Here is a 25,764-nt window from a genome sequence, read left to right on the forward strand (position 1 = left end):
CCGGTGACACTCAGAAACATGGAGAGGAAGAGAGACCTCGGGATGTGCAGGGAAAGATTGCAGCTGGTACCGCAGAGAGGGAGCGGAGAGCTCTGGTTAAAAAGAGTGGGTGTGAACTCTGGTTTATTTATAGGAAACGCATCCCTAGGGGGGAAAGGGGGTTTACGCAGTTTTAGATTCAATTGAACTCATAATCTAAATGATACAGTCTAATATTTTAGCAGTTGAAATATTAATTTAACACCCGGTGTGAAGTTAACCATGCTCTGCACAGGCGCCCGCCCTCATTTCCCTGCGCGTTAAGTGGAGCAGCTTTCAGCCCAGGGAGAAGCAGCTTTCCAGGAGCTTTTGTTTCCTTTGAAAACACGTTGTTTGTGTGTGTGTTTGGCAATTGCATTAGACCTGGACCGAAGCTGAACTGGGAGATAATCATAAATTCTAAACACCCCTCTCCTGGTATTGCTTAGTTCCAGAGCCCTGGAAATATTTTTGAAGCCAAGACTTTCATTTTGTCATTTGTGTGAGGTAAACATCGCAGAACAAGATTCCTGTGATGCTGTGCATTTGAAATCTATTATTTTGAGGGGAAAAATGTATACACAGTGGTCCCTGAAAGTTTCTCCGCTTGTCAGTTATCTCACATGTAGATAATAAAGTCTATGAGGCATGACACTGTTTCAAAAATATTTGTTTTATGGCATTTTACAACCCTAAATGCGCGTGCATAAGTATTATGGAGGAGTAGGAGAAAAGAAATTAGAGTGAGTGGCACCCTGAAAGCTATAGGGTCATTGTGTATAATTCAGAGCAATAGAAGAAGAAGGAAAAAAAAAAAAAACCTCCATGTTTTTCTAGTACGGTTTCTTTACAAGAGCGCGTTTCAAGTGGAAGTGTAGAAATGGAGCATGCTTATGTTTATATTGAGGAGATTAGATAAACTAGCCTGTTTAGGGTTCTGGCAGATGGTGAATGCTCAAGCCAATTTGCAGTGCTCCATTATAATATTTAAATTCGCACACAATGATAGGACGGGGTGGAGGGGGTTAGCATTTTGATAATTTGATAACCATTATCTTCCCTAAGAAGAATCTCCTTTTATTTTTTGTGGCCCCAAAAACAAACTCAAATAAATATGACAACCCATTTATCTTACACCCGTTAGGGTTTACCACTTCATTGGGTATTATAATTTAAAGCCTTTTATTTCCTGGAGATTTGAGCTATAACATTTTTACTTTAGCCCCCTGCTATTTGTTTTGAAAGGAAGCAATAATTTGTGCAACCAGAACACCAACTGGGAAATGAAGAGTGGTATCACATAGTTACATTTTATTCATGCGTTTTGGGAAATGTGTCTCCTTATTGGATTTTTTTTTTTTTTTTAATATATTAGCTTGTTTTCTCAACAAAACTTTAACACTGTTCTACAGCTTGGTCAAACTACTGCTTATGTACACGTTGGTGTTTACATTGTGCAAGGCTGCAGCAGGAAGAAATCTTTTGTTTGTAAAGTAGGAAAAGCTTTAAAAATTGCTAATATAAACATGCATGACTATCAAAAAGCATGCTATCATTTGCGAGCATCTACCTGAAAATGTAATAGTTCAAGCATGCAAATTTGTCCAATTTGACTCTCCAGGTTTATTTTTTCATTTGCTTTGATATGCATATTTAATATATAGCCCCGGGCTAGATCTCATTTGGTGAAAGTTGGTGCAGGGGTGATGATGAGCCACTTCAGAGGGACAGAGACAGCATGTTGTTTCCTCTGTTTTATGTATTGGCCCACTATTCTGATCCAGGGGTCTTCCCCTCATGGTTCTATTTGCACATGAAATACCAGGAGCAGCTCCGCTGATTGGCTGTGAATAATGATAGCCAAAAAGCAGTGTAGTTGCATTTGTTGTGTGCCAAGGTTTCTCCTGTGGAGGTGACAGTTTGTGACAGCTGTTTGACACCCCAAAAATCCATACACCTCTGTTCTTATTAAGCGGTATAAATCTACATCCTGTGTGTGTGTTTTCTGTGTGTACAAGGACTGGCAACAGTGACAGTGGCAGAGTGGAACCGGCACCTAATGCAGCTCTCATTTTCGTTCTTTGGCTAGACCTGAAAATTGCCATAAGTAATAAAAAGAATGATGGGATTAGCTGATATTTACCATAGCATTTCAACTGGGATGCTGAGATATAACGCTTCCCCTTTCAAAATCTGCTGCTGTATTATTTATATAATTTAGCTGGAAACCAAAAGCAAAATCAACAAAGGAATGAAATCTTCAGAGGTATACCTGTGGTGGAAAGAGGAGACATCTGTACGTGGTTGTGCTGTATGTGTTTGGCAATAAATGTGTACATCGAATTTTGTTTTAGTGCACTATTAACTGTTATGTAATACAGTAAGTGCAAGGGGTCCAGGGACTTACAAGATCAAATAGTGTAGTTCTGGCCACAAGAAGCTGAAACTTTTGTTATTACTCTGCTGTGTTTAGTAAATATAACAGCCCATAATTAGTGTTTGAATTTTTAACACCCTCGTATTTTTTTTATTGCTCTGAGGTATTAGCTGTAGATGGGAAGAAGGTAATTACAGCTATGCCCTGGCTGAACCAGATCAGTAAGGAAAGAAAAAATAGAAAGAAACCTTTCCAGCTGCAATTCGAGTCAAGTCTCCCAGCACAGACAATTTATTATTGTTCAATATAAACATGCTGGGCCCTATCCCGCATTCTGCGTTCAGCCTAAAATATCTGTTGAGATTGCCAACAAATCTCATTTTTCTTTTCTTTCCAGCTATTCAAATCTGGAAAAAAGTGATGCCTGTAAAATTTGAGGATTTAAAAAACTTTTTTTTTCTTTTTTTTTTTTTTTCCTAGCATAAATTATAGTTTGTACTTTAGTTACATTTCTTTTGTACCTGGTCTCACCTGATGCCATACAATTTTTCCATTAGCACAGTCTACTTTGAAGCCTAGAAATTTTCCTGTAGAAATTTATGGCTCTCCTTCCTCTGGCTTTCATGGGAGCAGGATTCGGGCCTCAGTCTTCTTGATATTTGTTTATAAGTTATAGTCAATTTGCAGCTGAGAGGTAATAATATACAGATCATCATTCATAAAATATAATTAAAAATGGATAGAAATATACATACGTCTCATTTTTTATAAAAGGACTGTTGACAGGTCAGAAATCTGATGCCTTAGCTGTAGAAGAGAAATATTAGTCTGAGTATTAAACCTTTCAGCTCTCACATGAGGAGATACGTATATTTTGTACTTTTGGACATACAGACATTTTGTGTTTCTTTCACATTTCTTATTGAAGAATGGCCTGTGCAAATTTCTGATGTCTGCTTGCAGACGAGAAAAAATAAAAATCAGTTCCAGCTATATAATTAAACCTTTTGGAAGGGTCTGACTGAGGAAATTGCTGTTGAGCTGGTGCTCCTCAGGCACGCAGCCCTGGTGGACCTCGGTGGGAATGCTGAGCAGACCCCAGAGGTGCCCTTCCTGTCTGTAGTGGGTCAGAAGGGAAACCAAGGAGCTCACTGCAAAAAAGAAGAAGGGCAAACTTTTTTCTTTCGTAACCAAATTTCTCAGTGCGTGGTTTAGGACTTAGGATGCCACTGAAGGCCCCTTGATCCTGAAGGATCGAGGAGCATCAGGAAGTTTCTGAGACAGTAGAGAACATCATGTATTTGCTCTTTTTGACGGGCACTGCTGAGACAAGTTACGAGACATCTCACAATCGAATATTTTAATTTTAATTTGGGTTCTCTCTATTTGAAATGACATTGTATTTCTCCATCTATTTGATGCTGGTGTTCCCTCTTTGGTTTGAGTTGTCTATCATTCTAGATGAAGTGTAGCCACACAGAACGACGTAGAAGGACAATTAAAAAAACAACAAAAACCTGATTTTTCAAGTCTCACTTCTTTACTGACAGGTGGATTATATGTCTGATTTCAATCTGAACTGAAAAATACAAAGCATGTAGTTTTAAGAGCGTTGCCACATTCTAGGAGTGTCAAAAATTCCTCTAGACAACTTTACTCAAACGTGAAGCCAAAGGACAAGAATGTCAAAATTAAAAATTGTACACATGTAGATATGTACAGGAATATCTGATGGAACACATTACTTCTGTTTTGTTTCACTTGTGCAATTCACGAACAATTCAGTTATTAAATCACACTGAATACACACCTGTAGGAAAACATACCTTGGTAATATCAGGAGCAGCCTTTAAAAAAAACATACGCAATTAGAGTTTTCCACAGCTCATTTACTTATTGAGAGTTCCTTTATGTAATAAGTTTATTTTTGCCTCGTTCCACAGCAGTCTCTAAGATATCATCCTATACATCTGAAACACACACACAAATGCACACACACAAACGCACATGCATGTATGCATAGGGGTTCTTACACCTGGTATAGCATGCCATCTTTTGATACACTGTGGTGCACAGAGACAGATTTTTGTAGTACTGGTCACACCAGTAATTCCACGGTGTTTACAGGCATTGCTTGTAAGAACAAAGTGAGCAGGATTTGGCTTGTATTTAGTGAAGAGAATGCCACCCATGTCAGTAGTTCTGTTCAGGTTTGTGTTTGAAAAATTAATTTACAAAAGCAACCTCCAGACCTTCAATTCCACCCCTGTTAACAGAGAGTCCTACAGATATTGCAGTTTCTTTCAGGAAAGCAAGTCATGCTTTATTTGTTCACACAAGATAAATGGTTTTGTCCATTTCATCTGACAAAATTTAAGGCCCTGATCCCGTCATGGCTGTGTACTCCAAATGCTGGTTAACGTCTGTGAGCCAATTTCTGCTCAGCGTACTCACATGGATATCAGCTGGCCTGATTGATCTGACTTCCCAGTTACAAATAAGAAGCAAATTCCTTATGGTTAATTGAGTCTTTAATATCGCCATAAAAACACTGGGAGATCAGAATCAGCTGCAGAGGGACTGCGTACACTCCCAAAAAATTTGCCTGACTTTGCCCAGTGGTGATTCTGGGCATGCAAAGTAACAATTGCAATTTGGCTGAAGGTTGTCCTCTATCAAATCTCTCTGTTACAACACCTTTGTTCAAGAAATCCTGCAGCAATGAAAAAACTCTTACAGTTTCCACCAGATCTGCAGCATTGACTAAAGTGTAATGCATCAGACTGCTCTGTATACCAAGAGACTCTTGTCATTTCTGCTGTTCTTTTCTAGATTTAGCAAAATTCAGCAATGGTGATAAATCAATTTTTTTTTTTTTAAACTTCCAAGGGAAAAAACACTGGCAAAATTGTGTTTTCTAGGGAAAGCTGTGTGTAAATGAGAAACAGTGGATAGCAGTGGAGTGATCTCCTGTGGCCCTCCTAGTACAAGCTTTCCCCATATTGTCTCCTGCTTTTATATTAATTACAACTTGCATTATCAGCTGTGAGTCTGTAGCCCAGCAAATAGAAAATACTGCCCCTGGAGACCTAGCTTCTTGTATCTATTTTCCATCTCTTTCTATTGTGCTCTGCTCAGTATTCACTGCTTTTCTCCTGATAACACTGCTCTTTAACACAATTAGGTAAGAGCAAGAGGAGCATCATATTTGACTCCCAGTTATTAAAACTATTGGGAATAGATACATGTGTGCTGTTTACCTTCTGTGGTACAAGTCATTAGTTTAGGTCATATGTGTGTGAACATTTCATTGTGTACAGGCAAACGCAAAACAGGTGATTGTATTTTAGCAAGTATCATCCATGCTCTTTGGTATGTTTCTGTAAAGTATATTACTAAACCTTGTAGAAAGATACGAGAAGCTATGCAAATAGTTTGTATAATTCATGCTATCTATTTGTTTTTCTCTTTTTTACAATGCAATAACTTAATACAAATTTAATGGAAAAAATGAAATAGAAAATTAGAATTGTTACCGGAGGGCTTTGTATCAGGATGGATTTCTCCAAACTATACTGATAAAATGTATCTAGTGAAGCGCACTTTAGGTCTGTCATTGTTTTTTTGTTTTGTTTTCTTGATGATGAAGATGTACATATAAATGCTTGTATCAGGCATTTGGCTAGGAAGTTTTCTTGAGGGATGAAAAGTTGGAAACAGCTTAGGGCAAGAAAGAGACTGCACAATGATTCTAGTCCAATGAAAAAGAATTCTGTCATTTTTATGAGGCTGTAAACTCCACCCCGAGAGTTATTCATCATTTTAAAAATAATATTAAAGCATAGATGCTTCCTTTGCTTTTAGACTCTTCCAAAATTCTACCGTTGCCTCTTGAAATACTCCATCTAACTATTTCTATTTTTCAAGAAAATTCTGCCAAATTGCTTCCTTGAGAAAACTATGTCGCAAAGAATACATTGAATTTCCAATCAGTCCACCCTGTCTTTCCAAAACCGAATGTATAAACTGAGGTCAGGAACAACTCAGCCTGGTAGGGATAGAAAGAGTTTTCAGCTCCAGGAAGTCTTATTAATGAGCCTTTCCAAATCAGCACATTTCTGAAACAGAAAGGCTGGTCTAAGCTTTTGAAATACTCTATGATAGGTTTTGGATGGCATTTGCCTTAAAACATAACTGAGGTGTTACCAGTTAATTATTGTAATTTTCTTATGTGTGATAAGGAGCTCCAACAGCAGCCAGCTTAAGAGAGCCTGCAGTGCATAAAATTAACATAACTCACTGTGTTCCCTGAAAAGTTTAGCCTAGGTGAACATGTTGCAATTATTACATTTTCTAAAAGAAGGTTCCAGCCTGGTGTTGTTGGAGGGCTAAATTCATGCTATGTTATTGTTTCTTTTCTTTTTCATGTATTTCTTCTAGCTCTTTATCTGATTACCATCCGGCAAACAGCTGACGCTAAGAGGCTGCAGAGGGCTGAAGAGCTCCTGTCTGCTGTTTGCCTTCAGCTTGAAGCTATTTGAGTGGCTTCCTAACTCAGAGATAAAAAGAGAAGCTCATAGGCACAACTGTGTTTTAATCGAGGCTGTAAAGAGACTTACTCAGTTTCTCATTTTATTTCCATCTGAACTTTTTGGGAACCTTATTTTCAACTGTGATTTTTTTTTTTATATTTTTATTTTTAATAACATCTGGGCTTCCTGAACTTTCAAGCCTTCTCACTGTTCTTTTTCTGTATCTTCCCACCTGATTCTGTAAAACGATGGTAAAGTTTTTCTATTTTTTGAAATGAAATTGTGGGGGCTTACAGCATTAATAGGAATTCCAGAGACCTAATTAATTTAACAATGACAAGGAATATAAAATCTCATTGTGGTTATTACTATTTTTCTGTTGTGGGTCTGTGTGAGAAAAGGAGATTGGTCTCACAGGTTTTGGAAGGGTGGTAGTTTTGTACCATAAATGCTATTGTGCTGTCAATTGTGCTGATAGGTGGGGTGAATTTAAGATCATGGACTGTCATCTGATGTGCTTATATCTTCCTGCTGTGGAGCCCCATACGTGTGTGCATGTGTGTGTTTGTGTAAGGCGAAGGGGGATTTGGATCCTTCTCACCCTTTGGTCACCTAGAGCTTTATTCAGAGCCTTTTGAAGTCATAGGCTCTTCCCTTTGTCTCTGCCGTGATCTGGGTCAGGTCCATTAGATTTATGTTACTGGGTTTTGCTGTAAGACATTCTTTGGCAGTTCTATTTTATGTTGCTATAGAGCATGTGGTACTAATCAGTACTAGGAGATTACTTTGAGATGTTTCATTATGTATTTGGGGACCTGATTCCAATCACACTTACACTAAATTTTATAAATGGGTGAATCAGATGATTTTGTTGAACTTATTCCTACTACTACACATTGGGGTAGATGACGTCAGAATTGGTCCCTCTCAAAAAATTTAACAAAGCTTGTCAATTGCTGCTTTTGGGCTCTCCTTGTGTTTTAGCAGCCCAATGTTATTTCATAAGGCACCATTTGTATGCAGTCAAACCTAACAAACAATTTTTATTTATTTATTTATTTATTAATTTATTTATTTTGGAGGGGGGTAGTTTTTGGAGGTTGAGGAGGATTTGTTGTTTGCTTTGGTTTTGGATTATTATAACATGCTTGATTTAAGTTGTCACATGCAGGTGACAAGTAATGCAGGTCCAGCCCCTAGTCTGATCTGTTTCATGTGTTCTTGTTCTCCTTTTCTGCCAGAGGAAATTCCATCTCTTGCCTGCCTTCATGTGGTGCTGATAAAGCTCTTCCTGTACAGTAGAATTCCTGTTTTCCTTTAAGCAACAGCAGGGTATTGGGAATGATCAGGAAAGGGGAGGAGGACAGGAGGAGAGTACACTCAACAAAGTAGCGCTAAACTGTAGCATTAACTTTTCCTCACTTATCCCTTTAAATAGCAGCTCCTCACTTCAGGAAAACCAATGCTCAATAAATTAGAAAGCTATCATGAATGATGTGAATAAAGTACAGTGGTTGAGGAGTTACTTAGCCAAGTTTTACAAACTCTGTATGTCTGTCTTCTGTATTCTCTTTTGTCGTGTTTTATGCATAGTAATATGGAAAGAATTACATAAAAATCACTATACGTGTTATTTTAGGTAATTACCTGGTGGTTATTCTTGACAATGCTTGTAAGCGAACTGTTAGAGTGATACAGCTAGGAAATATTTGAAATGTGTCACATCAACGTGGTGGTTGGGGGTAAGGAAACATCTTCATGTTATAATGCATTTCAGAAGCTGCTTGCTTTTTTTCCCTGCATCTTTGTATTTGCCTCAACTTTTTTCCACTGCACAGACCAGTGAGAGGATAGGGTGGGAGGGCACATCCCTCTTTCATACGCATTCTCTACTTCTCGAAAACAGTTTCCCTCCTCTTCCTCTCTCCTCCCATCTCTCGTCAGTCTGGAAAAACAAAGTGCGGAGAGACAGTTTACATGACAACTGCCCTGATGTGAGCACTCAGTACCATAAACTGTGTAGGTTGGTTGGTGTTCTTCTCCAAGACCCCTTGTAGCTTATATACGTATATACACATACATATAAATGTGTATATGTTACTATTTTATTTCTTTTTATTATTAACATGTCCTTTATTTTACTAAAAAAAATCCTTGTACCTCTTCTGTTTGTCTTTGCTGAAGAATTATTACACTGTGCAAACAATATCAGTATTTGGCACATTTCACAAATGCTAATGTGTATACTTTTCTCCCTCTCCTCCCCTCTTTTCCTGGTTTTCTTTCTGTTCTTCATTTGCTGTTGGAATGGGAACTGTGGAAAAAATTCCTTGGCACTCTGACACCAGAATCCTTCATCTTGGAGAGACCACGATGATGCAACCTCAACGCACTCAGCAGGCACACCGGGGCCCTCCAGTGGGGGCCATGCTTCCCAGAGTGGAGACAACAGCAGCGAGCAAGGTAAAAGGTCAAACTTTTTCCCTGTGCAAAGTAGGCATGACTAAAATAACTTCAGCTTTTTTATTATATCAGTACATCTGCCTTAGAGTAAACATGGAGTGGCAGACTTGCAGTATAATCAGCTGTAACTTAGGGAGACGGTATTTCCTTTTCTTAACCCACTTAGCTGCATTTTATTATTATTTCAAAGAGAAATATCTAATCTTCAAACAAGCTTTGTAATAACAATTGATTAGTTCTGCCAATTCCTTTACAAATTTGGTTATCTACAGTTTATTTTTGCGTGGTGTAAGTAAATATAATGACAGACATACTCCCCAGCTGTGTCGCAGTAGTTTGAGCTGGGCTACAAACAGAGAATTTAACCTATAGTTTTATTTGGGGAAAAGTTTCCTGCATGATGTTATCAAACTGCTAACTTGAAGTAGGTACAAAACTCAAACTGGATAGAAAATGTTTTTTGCAATGTTTACTTGTACGGACTCGTGTCTGCTTCTGAAAATCTTGATTCTGAATGGTAAATGGAGATGTACCTGAACTGCAAAATCTTTGCTGTGTCTGTGCAATGAATTCCTCTCCAGGGTTCTGGGGGTTTGATTATTATTTTAGGTCTTTTTGTTTTATTTCCTACTGCCTTGCACCTTGTGTGTGGTCATCTGCATCCATGCTGAGTAAGTGTCAAAAGCTGTCATCTTGATATGATAGTGTTTTACACTTGCCTGTTAGAAGTATTAGTGGCTCCAGCAGGTGTGAGACTCAAGTCTCAAGCACTAAAGAGTGGGGTAAAGATGGGCTACTGCCACACATAGACTCTTGCTCAGAATGATGATCTTTAAGAGCAAAGCTTGTGATGGGCTCCCCTCTTGTTTATTCTTTGTTGTTACACTAAGCCTCTGCTGACAAACATGACACTACCCTTACAAGGCCTTATGACTCACTCCCTCCACCTGCATCTGTCACATTTTGCCACTGCGGTTCCCTCACTTGGTCATGCATATACCACGCAGCCAGGTGACAGATGTGTGATCCTGCTAGCTGTATGGGAGGAGCAGAGTGGAATGGCCTTCAAGGCTGCAGGCCTCATGTTGCAGGGGCTCCCACGTGGTTCAGCTATGCCTGGATGGCTACACTGCTGCACCATTTTACCTCTTTCTGAGGCTGCTGTGTGGCAGGGAGCTGCCCAATCTCTCTTGCAACCCGGTGTCTCAAGTGCAACCTGTGACATTTGTCTCTCATATGGCAGTTTAGGTTTGTCTCCTATGTGTACAACTTGTTTGTGTGCTATTGGTGATAGAGGCAGTCCTGGCACAGGGTGTGATCTGTGTCCAATGTGAGTTGCTTAGGACGTGTCCTGTGTGGCTGATCCAAAGCTGCACATGGCCCAACGTGAACTCATGTTGTTCAGTGTCCCGCAAAGGACAAGTCACTGACTGCTGAGTGGCAAAATGGTGTTATGCCTACTGGCTGGCCAGTCTTTACTGCTGGGGAAACGCTTAAACTGTGTGTTGTTGTTGATGTATTTGAAATGGCAGAAGATCACGTGCACTTAAAAAATAGATCCTCTGAGTCGTCTGTGACTGCGGAAATTCTAATGATAGGTAAGAAATTTGGTCACACTTGTATCTTCACTCTGTGGAGGAGACCCTTAAATAAACTAAGAGTGCTTCTCTTAGCCATCCTTGATGTAAAGAGTTCCCTCATACTGACATCCAAAGATCTTGCATCTCTCCAACAGTCTGATCCCTCACCATGTAAACTGGGGCGCTGGAGAAATATTTCTAAGCATGAGGGGAAAAAGTAGCTGGTTACAACTATGTGAGCTTTCTATTGAGAACGGACATTTCTGGCAGTATATGTGACTTAAACAAACCTGTTACACTTATGTCTGCAGAAGATGAACGGTTGCTGAAGGGCCAAATCCATCACCAGTGTTGCCTGGCCTAGCAAAGTGAAACATTGCTCATGCACTTCCCTTTGTACTCAGTTGGGCCTTTTAAAAGGAAGCAGTCGTCCAGTGGCAAATCAGCATTCCTCTCAGCTGCTGGCAGCTGAAAGATGTATGATCGTACAGTGCAGGAAAAATTCCCATTGGAGACAGCTTTGGATTGCTCTCTCCCCGAACCCTGGGAAAGATTAGAAAGAGGGAGGTCTGGTGCAGAAATCTGCATTGAATTTTCTGTATGCTTCTTTGAGGGGGCAGGGTCTGCACTCACTGCATTGAAATGGCAGTGAATCTGTCCCAACCACTTCTAAGTGTAGTGGAATGCCCTTTGGAGCTGTTCTGGCATAGCAACCTGTTTAGGTCAGTCTGGTTTCCCTGCAGTTTTGTTGAGACCTTCCTCAAATGTTGTATTCGACTTGACCCAAAGGATTTCTTGGGAAGGGAAGTTTGTTACAGAGTCTTAGGTTGCATTAGCAATCTTTGGGCTTTTCCACTGATACCTGGTGGCAGCAGAATTGATGCAGACTAGATCCAGTCTATTCTGGCTCCTGGGAGCTCTCCCTCCATGTGTCTCATCTTTTTCCTTAAGTTTATGATGTGCATGTAGCTTGTGATTTTTAGGAGATGGAAGTGAGATGGGTGAGTGATGACACGTTTTTTTTTACGGACTTTCTCTGCATGAGGTAGTTATATTTACTACATAAAATAATACACTCAATTCCTGAAGCTGGAACCAAAATAACTGTGTAGGCATTTTGGCTGTTTATGGAGGACAACCTCTTGATGACAATGCACAGCTGCATTTTTGGCACCAAAAGGGTTAATCTAGTCAATGTTTGATATTAGATGCACAGGCACTGAAAGGGTTAAGGAAAGGGCCTTCGGGCAATAAATGTTGAAAGATTATCCTAATTTTATTAGCAGCAAATGTCTATGTTGTTCTTAACATGTCACCTCACTTGTTCAACAGAAAACTAAGCTATATAACATATTGATCATCTAACAAACCTAAGTACTAGTGACCTGTAATCTACCAAGCATTTATTGATTTTATCCTGGTTCAGATCCACAAATGCAGATCAATGCCATCCAACACCATTTTAGAGATCAGTAATTATGTAGCAGGTCTGATTCTTTTTTCCTCCTGTCCTGGAAAGAGAGAGTTAAATAGACCAATAATAAAATAAAGTACTCTAAACATCTTACAAAGAAGAAAAAGGAGAAGCTGATTTAATGGTCTAATGAGGCCATCTTCCAGAGACTTGTTTTGTGTAGGGCTTGCTTTGACCTTTCGCTTTGCTCAGGAGCCCAACGCTTCATTTTTCACATTCTTGCAATTACGTTAACGCTTCAAGCATTTCTGACTCCAAGTCAGCTAGCAACACCAGGCATAACTCAACACTGTGAGTTTTTCTCCTCTCTGTAGATTCATTAACAGGTCACTGGGGTCCCAACTGAAATTTAAAACTGACTGGTTCTGTTGGGTTAGCTGAGTTATAGCAAGGGAGATGGCAGGAAAGGGGCTGAGAGAAGGGGAGAAGAGAGAGAAGACCCTTGGGTTTCTGTTGGGGAATATATGTGTGAAAACTCTAAGCAGAAGATTAAAAGGTGTGTGCAGCTTTATCATCCCTTTTATTTGGAAAGGAAGAAAACAGATCTCAAAGTCTTTTGGGGTGTTTTCTGGATTCTTTGGAGGCAATTTTTTTTTTTTTTTAAAGCCACTGTCTTCACACAGAAGGATAAATGACTTCTAGAGTTGTGCATCAGTTTGTACTACGGTGATGGATATGATGCTCCCAGACTTTAATTCCTATTTAATCTCTTTATGAGATATTTCAAATAATGAATATGGCAGATTATGCATGGAAAGTGAGAAATAAATCTTTTGAAGGTTTAAAAACATGTGATCTACGGGAAAGCACCAGGGAACAGTTTCAGTTTTGTATTTTATTATACCAGGATTTTATACCTCATTTGTCACATTCTTAGTTTAGTCAATGAAAGGGCCTGATCCAGAGAAGTCAGATGAGAGGCTGTAGTTTTTCAGGACCTTTTGGGAAGTTCAGTGCCTTTTAGTATTAGGCCTGGGGTGATAAAATTGTCTTCTTACTTATGGTCAAGGAGTTGTTTCTAGGTTTTGCAGAAGTAAAGGTAATAAATGGGCATCAACTTCAGTTTGCCTTATTCATTTGATGGCTTGGTTGTTTATTGTGGCTGCTTGTGCTGAAGGAAGAGGATGTGTCCCTCCATATCTGAGGATTACTCTGTAGGGCAATATCTTCAAGTAGTTTTGAAAAATTGTTGTTTGCGTTTCTGTGGCAAAGACTCAACACGTGGTCCAGGGCTAAGTCAACTGTTAGCTGATGTTAACTGAAATCATGTGTGTTAATCCTAGATTACACCTCTGGGTTGATGCAAGTTTGAAACATTAGGCAGTGTAGCTTTTAAATACCATCGTGCAATGAACAAATTTGTTTGTGAAAGTAGCTGATAATGCCTGAAGGTCTGTCTTTTTACTGAAACCACATAAAGCTTTGAACCAAGCTCTGATAGGGGAAAAAAAAAAAAAGACGGATAGCAATAATAATAATGAACAAATAATAATTTTAATAATAAACAGTTCACACCAAGTCTTGAAAGCTTAATATCCAAAAACAAATACTACAACTTTTTTCCCATAGCATTGTGCATGTAAGTGAGCCTGCTGAGGCTAATTAGCATACATGTTCTTTATAAGGATTCAGAATATGCGTTTATTTCTTCTTATTTTTACATGTAAATCTATAAAGTTTAGTTTTACTGGAAAAGAGCTGCCTTTTTGTAAGAAAGAAATTTCCAAATGGAAAAGCCCAAATATCCAGACTGTGAAAAATTAAACTTCCTAATAAATAATGCTTCACTGGAGAGGCATTATTTCAGAAGGCACAGCTCTCCTGAAGGTGAACTGTATGAAGTATGAAAAACTCCTAAGGAACAATGACTTTTTTCAGCAGGGGAAGATACAGGAAGAGAGTAGCCCTTATTAATTCATCTTTTCCTTTCAAGTTTGAGGGGCCTGTCCTTGTGTTGAAATGTATGAGTAATTCCCATTAATGGTGATGGGAGTTACGCATGTGCACTGACAGAAGAATAGACCTCTTAGTGTTCAAAGCACATGAAATTTACATTTTTTCCATTGCTGTAATTGAGATGTTGACAAATTGGAGAATATTGATGAGCCTTTGTTTTAAGTATTTCTTGCCAAGTTTGTTTTATTTTTTCATGGTTTGAACAATGGTGTGGGTTCAGCAGCAATGAATAATCAGGGTAGAGTAAAGATAACTTTCTATTTCAATATTTTGATGTGCCAATATGAAATAAATTGTCTTAGGCAAATGGAATATGCTGTTTTAATCATTAGCTATGCATGAAAGAAAAATTGATGTTGACATCTTTGCTGTAAAATCGTTGTAATGGGGCCTTCCTTACAATTCATTTTTGTAAAATTCATTTTGTACATTTTGCAGCAATTGAACAATCCCTGCACTGTGAATAGGCAGAATTCCCAGAAATACTGAGACAGTTGGCCCAGTAACTGCTGAGCTCACACTGCACACCACATGCACATTAACCATAATGATGCCAGAACCTGCTCAGCTAAATATAGTCACATTTTAGTATCCTACCATCCTCTCTTTTCTTTCTTTCTATTGCGTGAACAAATAGAGCTTTTTGCAGTTCTTCTTTGATTGTTGGGTTGGGGGAATAATTATGTCCCTATCCACTATTCGATAAGTAGCAGTAAAATTTCATAGTGAATCTTTACTTCATATTCTGTTTTCTAATATTCAGGCAGATTCCTCACTGTTTATTAAAGCTCAGAACGTGCAGGATTTAAAATCTTACATTTGCATTTAACATCCTCACCTCACTCTTAGATTTAAATCCATGTTGTTCTATTTATGCATATATTAAGTCTATCAATAGATACATCCTAGACAACATTTATTTCCATATTTGAATGTGCTATGCAGGGGTTTCAAACACAGCCCAGGAAAACTCTGTCAATGGAATGTTTTCATAGTGGCAGTAATCTCTTTAAAATAACCCTAAATACAATATGACAGATGCCATCTGGAATAATCTTTTGCTAGTTGCTTTCAACTTTTATTTTTTCCTACAGCTAAGTTCATCCAAAACTGGTCACTTACTGTTGTGGTAAATGTAGCAAACTCCTTCCTTCCTTGTGTACATGTACGTTCAGAGTTTACTTAATTATACTTAAAGATGTTTGCCTCCGCTTCTTGTTGTTTCTTCTTTTTAAGTGTGTGTGTGTATTTATATATTTGTATTTCAAAACGAAGAAGGTAGGATTCCTCCTTAGGCCATTCTTTTCATCTCAGATCCTACTCAGCCTAACCCAATTTGCCTCTGAATGTTAGATAACATCCCATTTGCTAAATTACAATTGTATGCTTGTTACAATATTAATGGTTTCATAATGCAGCGCATTCAAACATACAGTAGCAAGTGCTTAAATGTCTTCCTGTGTTGTTACAGACTGACTAATTTCTTCCTATATGTGCCAACTTATTTGAAAGATCTAGTGTTGGAATCTCTAGATTTTTTTTTTTTTTTTACTTGGTTGTGTAAAGGGATGTCTCCTGATGCCTGTTAGAGTTTAATTTAGAGTAGTAATTAAACTTGAATACTGCCTCATAAACAAAAGATAAACAATAAACCAGCCACGTTCCCTGCTGTTTCATAGCTTTCTTTCCCAGATGTTTTAGCCTGATAATTTTTACATAGTGAACTACCTAGCAAAGAGTGCTATGGACAGAGGTCAAAGCCTAGTTCTTAGAAACAAGGTCTTTAAAAACTTTTTAAAATAATAATTTAAAAAAATGTAGGATTTTCCTTTGTGTAGCTGATAAAATTTGAAAACACTAATTGACTTAGCAATTCTCTCCCTCTTGTTCAACGTGATGGCACTGATTTAAAAAATAATAATATTAATTTTAAAAATTGTTTTTTTTCTGATTTTTACTACTGATGCTGCTATTTCTTAGTATTATGGTGCACGGGCAATGTATTAAAGTCTTCTACTATCCTTAAAAAAACAAACAAACAAAAGAACAACAAACAACACAGGATCTCCTTGCCCACGTTGACTGTGAGCAGACACAGAAATGCTCACAGTGGAGTGCATCAATTCGTTCAGCTGCCCGCTCAGGCTGTAGGAGCTGGCGGTCCATTCCTGGACTGCTCCATGTCAGCCATGATCTTTCTAATTGCCAGGTAGGAGTGGGCCGCTCGTCTGCAAGAAGCCATGTTATTTTCACTGGGTGGGGTAATTACTGAAAGCTGAGAATAGCTGCACTAAAGACACAGGGATACTTTCATGATCCCATTAGCATAAGAGTGGGTAAATTATTCATGCCAAGTGAGGATTCTATGGGGAAAAGTATAGTTAATGCACATAGTTTTTAAATGTATCCCTTTCTGCTCTGAGACTAAATTCTTGTTGGATTCAGTTCTCAGACATTTACGGGAAAGCTCTAGTGGCATGTTAGACGCAGTTCATCTCTCTCTGTTTGCAGCGCTCTCAATAGAGACCATCTGGCAAAGATCCAAAAGGTGATTAAACAAAATGATCAGCTCTTGTTGCTGTGTTACATGTCCAATACTCTGGATTAAAAAACATGACCCACAACAGTCGGCAACATCTCTTTTTTTTCTTTTTCTCCCCCCCCCTATTTTCCACCTCCTCCTCCCCCCCCCCCCCCCCTTCCCCTGAAAGAATTCAGATGGTCCGCAAATGTCTATGCCATCTTTGTGTCCTTATGGCCCATAATCATGAACAGGTTGTGCAAATGGCTCTTTCTGTAACACGGTCTGTTCCAGCAGCATAGAAACATTTCATATTAATTGGGTCAGTCTAATGTTCATAATGACATGGGGAAAAATTACCCAAATGTGTTCTTATAGTAAACACTTAAAATGTGTCTTTCTGCTATTAGAAAGTGAAATTTGACATCAGGCTCATGTGGCTGATTTTTTTTTTTAATTTTTTTTTTTTTTTTAAGTCTGAAGAAAATCAAAGCATGACACAGTCATCTGCTGAAAATAGTTTAAAGCCCTTCTAACCAAACAAATCGGGGAGGGGGGGGGGGACAGATAGAAGATGAGCTGTGGTTTAACACCACAATCAGGGATGAATTTACAGTGCTTTCAGAAGAGTACTCCCTTATCATAAACAAGCTGATAATCACACTGAATCTAACTCCCAATTAGCTCTTTCCTCACTCGTGGAGATCAGCATACATGTCCTCCTTAAGCCGTGATATGTTGCTGTTGAGTCAGACAGAACATTTGTATACCTTATGTCATATTAAGAATTTAAGGATTAACACTATATATTTACTAGAAAATGTAGCTAATCAGCAAGGTAATTTTTCAAACCAAATCACTTCAGTATCTGAGTTAAGGTAAAAATGCCAAGACTGTGAATAGAGGACATATGTATCTTATCTTTTTGGGGTTGCACCAAATGCCAAGTACTAGCGTAAATTCAACAGAAACCAGACATTGTTGGAAAGTAATTAAAGAAATATTGAAATTAAACCTACCATATGAGTGAAATATTTGTGGGCCTGCTTTGTTGCATACATAGCAGTGTGCAAGGAACTGAGCAGTGTTTCTTTCCCCCCTTCCTTTCTCGGTTGTACTTGACTGAATACCACGGAGGGATCACCTCTGTGTGTTTGGAATTGGGATTGTCTTCACACTGCAACCACAGTCCAAAATCAGCAAGCTTGCTTCGAGCAGAAATTTATTTAAAAACTAGGAATAAAATAAATAAAGCCTCCAAACCTGCGCTAAGAAAAATGCAGTGTCGCTGGTAGAGGCAGCCCACCCTATTGCTGTCAGCTCCCCTTACTGTGAGGTGGGCAGCAATGGGTAAGGGTGGTGGACGGAATGAACGCCTGTGGAGGGTTTGCGGCTCCCCTGAGTCAGGGCTGTGCGGCAGATGAAAGGGCCCCGTGTAGCCTTGGGGGTCTTCAGGCTATTACAGGGCAACTCATGCTCTGTTATCATGCTGATTTTCAATTGATTTTTGGCTGTATAGTACTTGTTGAAGGCCCTCTGGAGCATCAAGCACTGCATTATGGAACTACACATTGTAATATGTGTGTCTTTTGTCTTCCTGGCTTTACTTTGCCTGTGTTAACTGTTTTGCTCTGCTCCAGCTTCCAAGGGTGTTTTGGAGCTGGGGAAGAAGAACAGGTAAAAAAAATCTGACAACCATTTTCAGTTGTCTCTTAATGAGGTCTGATATATTTGTTCCTAATTTTGGTATTTCAAATCAATCTGATTTTAAGCAACTGCAAAACATTGCTTTTAACCTGTACAATTACTTCTACTCTAATCAACTGATCACAATGTACCGGTCAACTCAGCCGCAGAGTCTAAATATGCTTTCTTCTTTAACAAACTTGCTGTATGATTCCTTTCAGTAACTGGCACTCAGAGATTGTTGAAGTTAGGTTTTTCTGCAGTCTCAGTTCTATAGGCTGAATGGAGTGATTTCTCCTCGCTTCTAGCTTCTCCGTTCTCTACCTAAATGATTATATCACAAGTAGGTTTTTCATGCACCAAAAATTGAGTGATTTACAAGCAAGTCTTGATAAGATTAAGATTTTAAAGATCAGATCAGTGGCTAAATATTTATGCTATATTTTTCATAATATTTACCAGTTCAACCAGCAGCTTCTACTACACTAACGTGTAAATCTTCACCCATACAGTAAAAGATGTGAATGAATATTTAAAATGTTTTCATTCTCATAAAAAGTACTTGTAAAAATGCATGTAGAAACTCAGACTTGCAGTTTTCTGGTCTAACTTAGCGCCTGGTATTACAGGAATTAGAAGAGAGCAGTACAACTGTATGTGCCTGCAACCTTAGTTACACTGCTAGTTGCAGGCACTATCCAAATAAGAAGAATGGTCACCAGGAGAGCAGCTGTTATTTTGGTGCCCTTCCTGTGTTTCCCTTTTTGTTGCCACAAGGAAAGATATGGATGTCCACTCAGGAGCAGCTATCTGCAGAACTGAATACAACAGGATTTTGAATAAGTTGCATGGACTCTCTGGCCTGCATTCTTTCCTGTCTGTGCAATGGGCACAAGCATAAGTAAATGTTGCACAGTTGTTACGAAATGGTCATTTGTTGTCGGGGGACTGCTCATATAGTCCAAGAATGCAGGGTTATATAGAAAGTCAAGTATGTTTCTTGCATTGGCTTTCATGAACTTCATCATGGCAGCACTGGACAAATTGCATTTGTAAACAGTACTGCTTATTTTAAAACTTCCAATTTTTTTTTCAACAAAGGTGAGAAAAGGTAAATGAAATACTCATTATCTTTTTATACATAGATTTCTTTTTTTTAAGCAAGAAGACTAATTAATAAACTGAGTACTGAAAGATGACATGAATCACCTCATCAGTTTCTAAATGGTATACATATGGAGTTGTAAAGTGATGCTTCCAATGTTTAAAAATGTATCATTATATATGTATCCTTTGCACTGTTCTTTTTTTGTTTGTTTGTTTCATTTTCTCCCCCAAACATTCACAGTAAACATAGATGAAGGAAAATTTCATTCATTTCTATTGTTATGTATCTTGTTATCACAGTCTTAGGGATCCAAGGATAATATTGGCTTAAAACAAATTTGTGCAATGCACTGTCTTTCTTTTTCCTCTAGGATTTCCCCTTGCTCTAGAGCTATAGAACAGGTTGTGGTGTTTAGTGACCTTGCGCATCAGTAGTTCTGTCTTTTAAACACAGACATTGATTTTTCTCATCCTGGCATGAGAAGATCTAGCACACCCCCTGCGCTGTTGCCTAAGAGCTTTCAGTGTGCTCACAGGCAGTGGTGGTTGAAAATGAAGGCTTAGGGCATCAGAATTGGCAGAGAGATCGTAAGCAGTCTGCTTTATATTTAGAGTTTTTTTCATTAACTGTGAAATAGAAGGAATCTATCTTTTTGTAACTATTTTATTATTTTTGCTTTTAGTCTGAACAAACATATACAAGTTTAAATGTAGTGATTTGGGTTTCCACAGAACTTAGAACAGCATTTCAAAATGCAATGAACGGGAGTCCTGCTGATAGTACTCACTATCTTCTGTTTATGAGCCACGGAAAGTTTGAAGGAAGGCGGTGAGAATTGGCTAAAAGTAGTTCTTCCTGCCCAGAGGAGTGAAGGGGAAGGCATCCACTTAGGATCCTGATCCTTCTTATGTGGAAATCAGTAGCATTAGTAGGGGCACTACTGCTTTCACATAAACAAAGCTTGACTCAAACACATCCATATAAACAAAAGCAAAGCATTATTCTCCTATTTTAAAAAGCATACATGCACAAAAGTCCTCCTTATTTTGGCTCAATTTCCATAGAAAGTACTGCTATTAAGATATGAGATCTGCAGAAAGACAGCCACAATGCTTAATTCTTCTGAAAATTTCTGATCAAAATTTCATCATGCTTTATAGTTTAAGGAGCATAATGAATGAACACTAGCTTTTTTATTTGCTGAAGAAAATTTTGAATTGCTTTTTCCTCCGAGGTTTTTAAGTATTCAGATGAGTTCCAGAGGAAAACGTATTTATACTTTTAGTTTGGTTCAGTTCTTGAAATACAGTTTCAAATCAGCAAGAGATAAGAGTCATACAGAAAACTCAAAATTATCTTTAAGCAATTTGACTGCTTTTGTTTGCTGCTGCATTCTATATAGTAACTCATCTTTTGCACACATATGTATGGAGCTAAAGAATGGAAACAGTTCTTGGTTTTCTATTCTTACATCTGAGTGGCTTGTAAGTAACAGCCATAGTGCTCAACCATTTTTGGGTTATTTGTGAAGTCATCTTTATCATTAGGAGCACATAGAAGGAAACGGAGAGACAGAGCTGGCACAATGGCTCAGGTGCCTCTCTTCCTACCTATAGCCAGTGCGGTCAGCACAGGAAGGTGTAAGACAAAGTGGTTTCCCTGTGCTCTGCTCACTCCAACTGCTCCAAGTATGAAGTCCGTTGCAAACCCCAGATGCTTGAGCTTATTGTACTGAGGGCTAGTCTAGACTGCAGGCCACACAATTTGTTGAAAGAGCTCAAATTATTTTATGGATGGTTACCTTTGCACACTCTTAGCACTGTACGTTCCTCCTTCTCAGGTTAGGTTTTGAGTCTTCTACTTTGTTGTGTAAACATAACATTTGCTGTAACAAGGTTTGGTGGCACAGATACGTGAGTACAGCAAATTCTCTGTTAAGATGTGCGATTTGTGCCATGAAATGTTTTTACAATCCCTGCATTTAATTCTTAAGTAACTAAAGAGGGCTCTTTTTCTTATAATTTTGTGTTATGCCCACCAACTGATTGTGGCTACACTTGTTTAAGCAATTACATTTGTCTAAACTTTCCTTGGGCTTCTCCATAGGCTGCTGTGAGTTGGTCATACCTAGATTTAAGGCATCTTCCGTTGGCAGAGAGTTCAGCAGAAGTGCATATAGTAAGTACAAGTGTAGAATTTTATTGCAGGACTTAGTTCTTAGCTTTAAAATTATTTACGAGCGTAAAATTTGGAAATTCACATGAATTCCCTGTCTAATTTTTCACTCCTGACTAAAGAGGATGGAACATCACTTAAATAGCACAGATCAGAGTTTTTCAGCTTGGAGCTTCCTTCCTAATTCCTCCCACCTCAGATTTACTACTTACTGACGGTTCTCCATTTCGTAGGACTCCTGACCCTGTACATCTGTTAAAGGGGATAGTCCAAGATGAACACAGCCTCCTACTCAGTAGGACCAGAGTGTTCTCTTCGCTCCTACTAGATGCTTGAACAAGCATAGAGCTTAAGTGAAATCCTTTAGCTGAGTCAAAATCTGTTCTTATTTAGGGACTAATCCAAAGCCTGTTAAATCAACAGAAAGATTTTGGTTGACTTCAGTGAGCTTTGGATCAGGCCCTTCCTTGCTGATACATCTGAAATCAATGGAGTTATGCTGAGCTTCTGCCAGTAAAAAGGGGGAGAAAAAAAAGTGTGTGTGGGGGGGGGAAGGGACCATCTTTCTCCTGTATTTGTATCATGCCTAACACACTGAGGTCCTGGTGCTGAAGCAGAGCTCCCATGGGCTTCAGTGATACAGTAATAATAATTTTGACCTGATTACATCACGCGGTGCTTGTGGACTCCCAGCCAGCTGGGTAAATAATTCAATCATTTAAAACACCTAGGTGCATGGACCTCATGCTTAAATGCTTCATATCAAGCAATTTCTTGCTAAAAAAAGGTTAGCAGGTTTTATTTCAGGACAAGTAGAAACTCTTCAAATTTCTATGCCATTAGATTGAAAAGAAAGCTGTTTTAAACGAAAAACACATTGTTTACAGAATATGTAAAACTTAATGAGTGTTGCTTTTCTATCAGTTCACTGCCTTGAGAAAATTACCGAAGACCTATCCCTTCTCAATAGTCAAAAAGCTACTAACTTTTTATTATTTATTACTACTTTTTATTTTTATTTCTATTTCTCAGAATTGTACTGAAATCCAGATTATGACTTGCCTCTTAAAGATTTCAGCTAATAATTAGTGTTTAGGGGATGGTAAATAGTTTTAGTCAAGAAAGGGTAAATGATAAAAAGATTCTATAGGTATATCAGCATATACCTTCCTTTGCTACAAGTGCCTAAAACAGCCAGAGTAGGACCTCATTTTGGCAAGGACTTGTATGTCTTTAACTTCATGTATTGCAAGCTCTTATATTTGAAACAAAGAGACTCATATTAGAGCTAATATGGACCATCTCAGCCTTTGAAGGACTGTGCTTTAATGATGAAATAACACTTACTAGGAAGCAGGTAGTTCATACAAATGTGAATAATCCAGTTGAAAGACTCTCTTGGAAATCTGTAAGCATGTCAGCTATGTAATACATGTGAATACTGGGATTTTCTTCTAAAAATTACTAAAAGGAAAGCTTCCTAATTAAGTTCTCAATTTACTTTGTTCATTCTAGTCCCAAATTTCAGAAATTTTCATTAAAAAGACAGCTAATAAGTTTTGTTTTAACTTATCAGATTTAGGTGAGATTTCCTGTGCTTGAGTCCATACGCTGAAGATTCAATTTGTGTATTTAGACACCTAATTTCTTCTGTTCAAGACATCCCTTAACATGTGAAAGTGTGCTTGAGTGAGAAAAAAATCTCTGATTCATAATCTTTTTTTTGTGCATTAAATTTAGACATATTTTTCCAGATAAAATATTCAGTAAGTCTAACACTTCTTAATAGTCTTGGTTTTTTTCAACAGTGCTTTATCCAATTTGTGTAAAATAGTACATGCCATAAGTTAAAGTATTACATATTTAATTTTTTATTTAGAAACCACCAAAATGCTTAATGTATATAGAAGTCTTTCATTTTACAGAAACAAATTTGAGCTAGCATCTCAGCTGACTAACAACTTAGGGTTTCCTGTGCTTTCCAAGTGAGGTACTCGTGCTTCAGTTCAGGAGAGAAGCAGCAATGCAGTTTTGCAGTTAATAAATAAATAAATAAATATGTATATATAAATAAATAAATAAATATATATATATATATATATATATAACAACAATTATCTTTGGGTTGAATATTTTTTAGGTTTTAATTATTTTCTTTCTTTCTTTCAAATTGAAAGGACCATATCTGGATTTCCAGGAAGTTCACAAACTTCATGACTTGAGTTGGTTACAGTTGATAGCAAATCACTCTGTATATGATTTTTTTTTCCTGTTTCACCCCACAGAATAATGAAATTAATTTCACTTTGTCCACTTCCAGAAAATCTTCTGTAGTGCATATCTGCAACAATAGAGGAAACACTGTTCTTTTGGTTATCCTACCAAATTACTTTCCTGGATTGGATCTTACTAGCTGTTCATATTCCCAGCTTTGAGAATACTTTGGCATAAAGTTCTGTCTATGAGAAAGATCTTTATGAAAAAAGGGTTTTATTGATATTTTAAAAAAACACTATTATTATTTTTAATATTTAACTATTTCTATAACTTTTGTCTCAGGTACAGATTTACCCTTTTTTTTTTTTTTTCCTTCTGAATCTTAATTTTGGCAGGAATATGTTTCATATTCAGACATTTATAATCTGGTAATTCATCACTGACATTCAGGATTTGATTTCCAACCCCTTTCTGCCTTCTTGTAAACTAATCCTAGAGCCCTAAGACCACCAAAGTGAATGTCATTTTAGCTCCAAGTCCATGCTGCCAGAATTCAGGTTTACTGTATGCCAATTAACCCTCCTTTAAGCTATTCCAAGTTGGTTTAAAAGAAATGAGCTGTCCTTTTATCTTAGAACCAGTAAAGAATTTTACATCTTTTTAAAGCAGTTTTTTCTGTGTGTTTACCAACTTCGTTGATGTGAATGTAAAATACACAATAGGTCATATTCTGACTTCATTGGGAGCTGATGGGAGTGCAGTCTATATATTTGAAAGCAGAATTGATTCGATCGTTGAGTGCCTGTGCTGGCAAAAATAAATAAATAATAAATAAAAATCTTCTATATAATTTGTGTTCATATAATCAGAGAATATAAATTTGAGCTTGTACTTCATGTTATTTTCTCTGATTACCTTACAAGTGCTCAGAGGAGATGCTTATGTTCTTACCAGGGATGTGTGTATATATATCTCCTTTTTTTTTTTTTCCTTGTTTATTCACATATAAACATTTTGCATGCTTCCTTAGAGAATTTCCTTGTAAGGTTCAGTTGTTCTTGAGACTGAGAACTTGTCCAGTGCATAATTTGTTAGCTCTGCAGAGAGCTCCAGCAGAAGCAAACCCTAGAACGACTGGTTTGGCCCTGGTCTTTGATTTTGCTTGCTACTGTAGTGCCCCTCGTTGTGATGGCCCTGATTTGAGCTGTGGCTGTAGAGAGCAGGATGTACCCTTGATGTCCAGATGTCCGGTGGAAGATCCATGTATTGGTTTTCTGTTCCGGTCTTCTGGCAAACAGCTGTCTGCTAGACCAGGATACACTTTAGTTGTGATCATTTGAGAAAGGATATATTGCTTCTGAATGCCAAAAAAAAAAAAATCCAAAAACTAAAAAACCCAGCACCCTCCTCTCCTTTCCCTTCTCCATGCTTACAACCAACTCTTGATTTTGCTGTTGTATTTCACAGAAGTGAGATGTAATGTCTATGAACAAAATCACCTCCCAAAGTGAAAGGAGAATGCTAGCTTCGTGGTAGGCAGCAATGCCTAGGTTAAATTTATGCAAAATGGTAGATTTTTTTGCTTGTGTGCTTCACCTTAATGCTGAGTAAGATCTCTATCTCAGACATTCAGATGAAAGACTTTTCATTTATACCC

At 38.0% G+C, this 25,764-nt stretch overlaps 1 protein-coding gene across 11 annotated transcripts in view; it reads left to right on the forward strand.

Annotated features, from left to right (window-relative positions):
- Window positions 1-25,764, forward strand: part of MEIS2 (Meis homeobox 2) — a 167,641-nt gene that overhangs the window by 6,577 nt on the left and 135,300 nt on the right. For all 11 annotated transcript variants that reach the window (XM_085225082.1, XM_085225086.1, XM_085225090.1 and 8 more), the window contains exon 7: window positions 9,276-9,390. In XM_085225082.1, coding sequence (XP_085081208.1) covers window positions 9,276-9,390 — 115 coding nt within the window. The remainder of the gene's footprint in view (window positions 1-9,275; window positions 9,391-25,764) is intronic.

Source organism: Meleagris gallopavo, chromosome 5 (assembly GCF_905368555.1).
Source record: "Meleagris gallopavo chromosome 5, MGAL_WU_HG_1.1, whole genome shotgun sequence".
Classification (NCBI taxonomy): domain Eukaryota; kingdom Metazoa; phylum Chordata; class Aves; order Galliformes; family Phasianidae; genus Meleagris; species Meleagris gallopavo.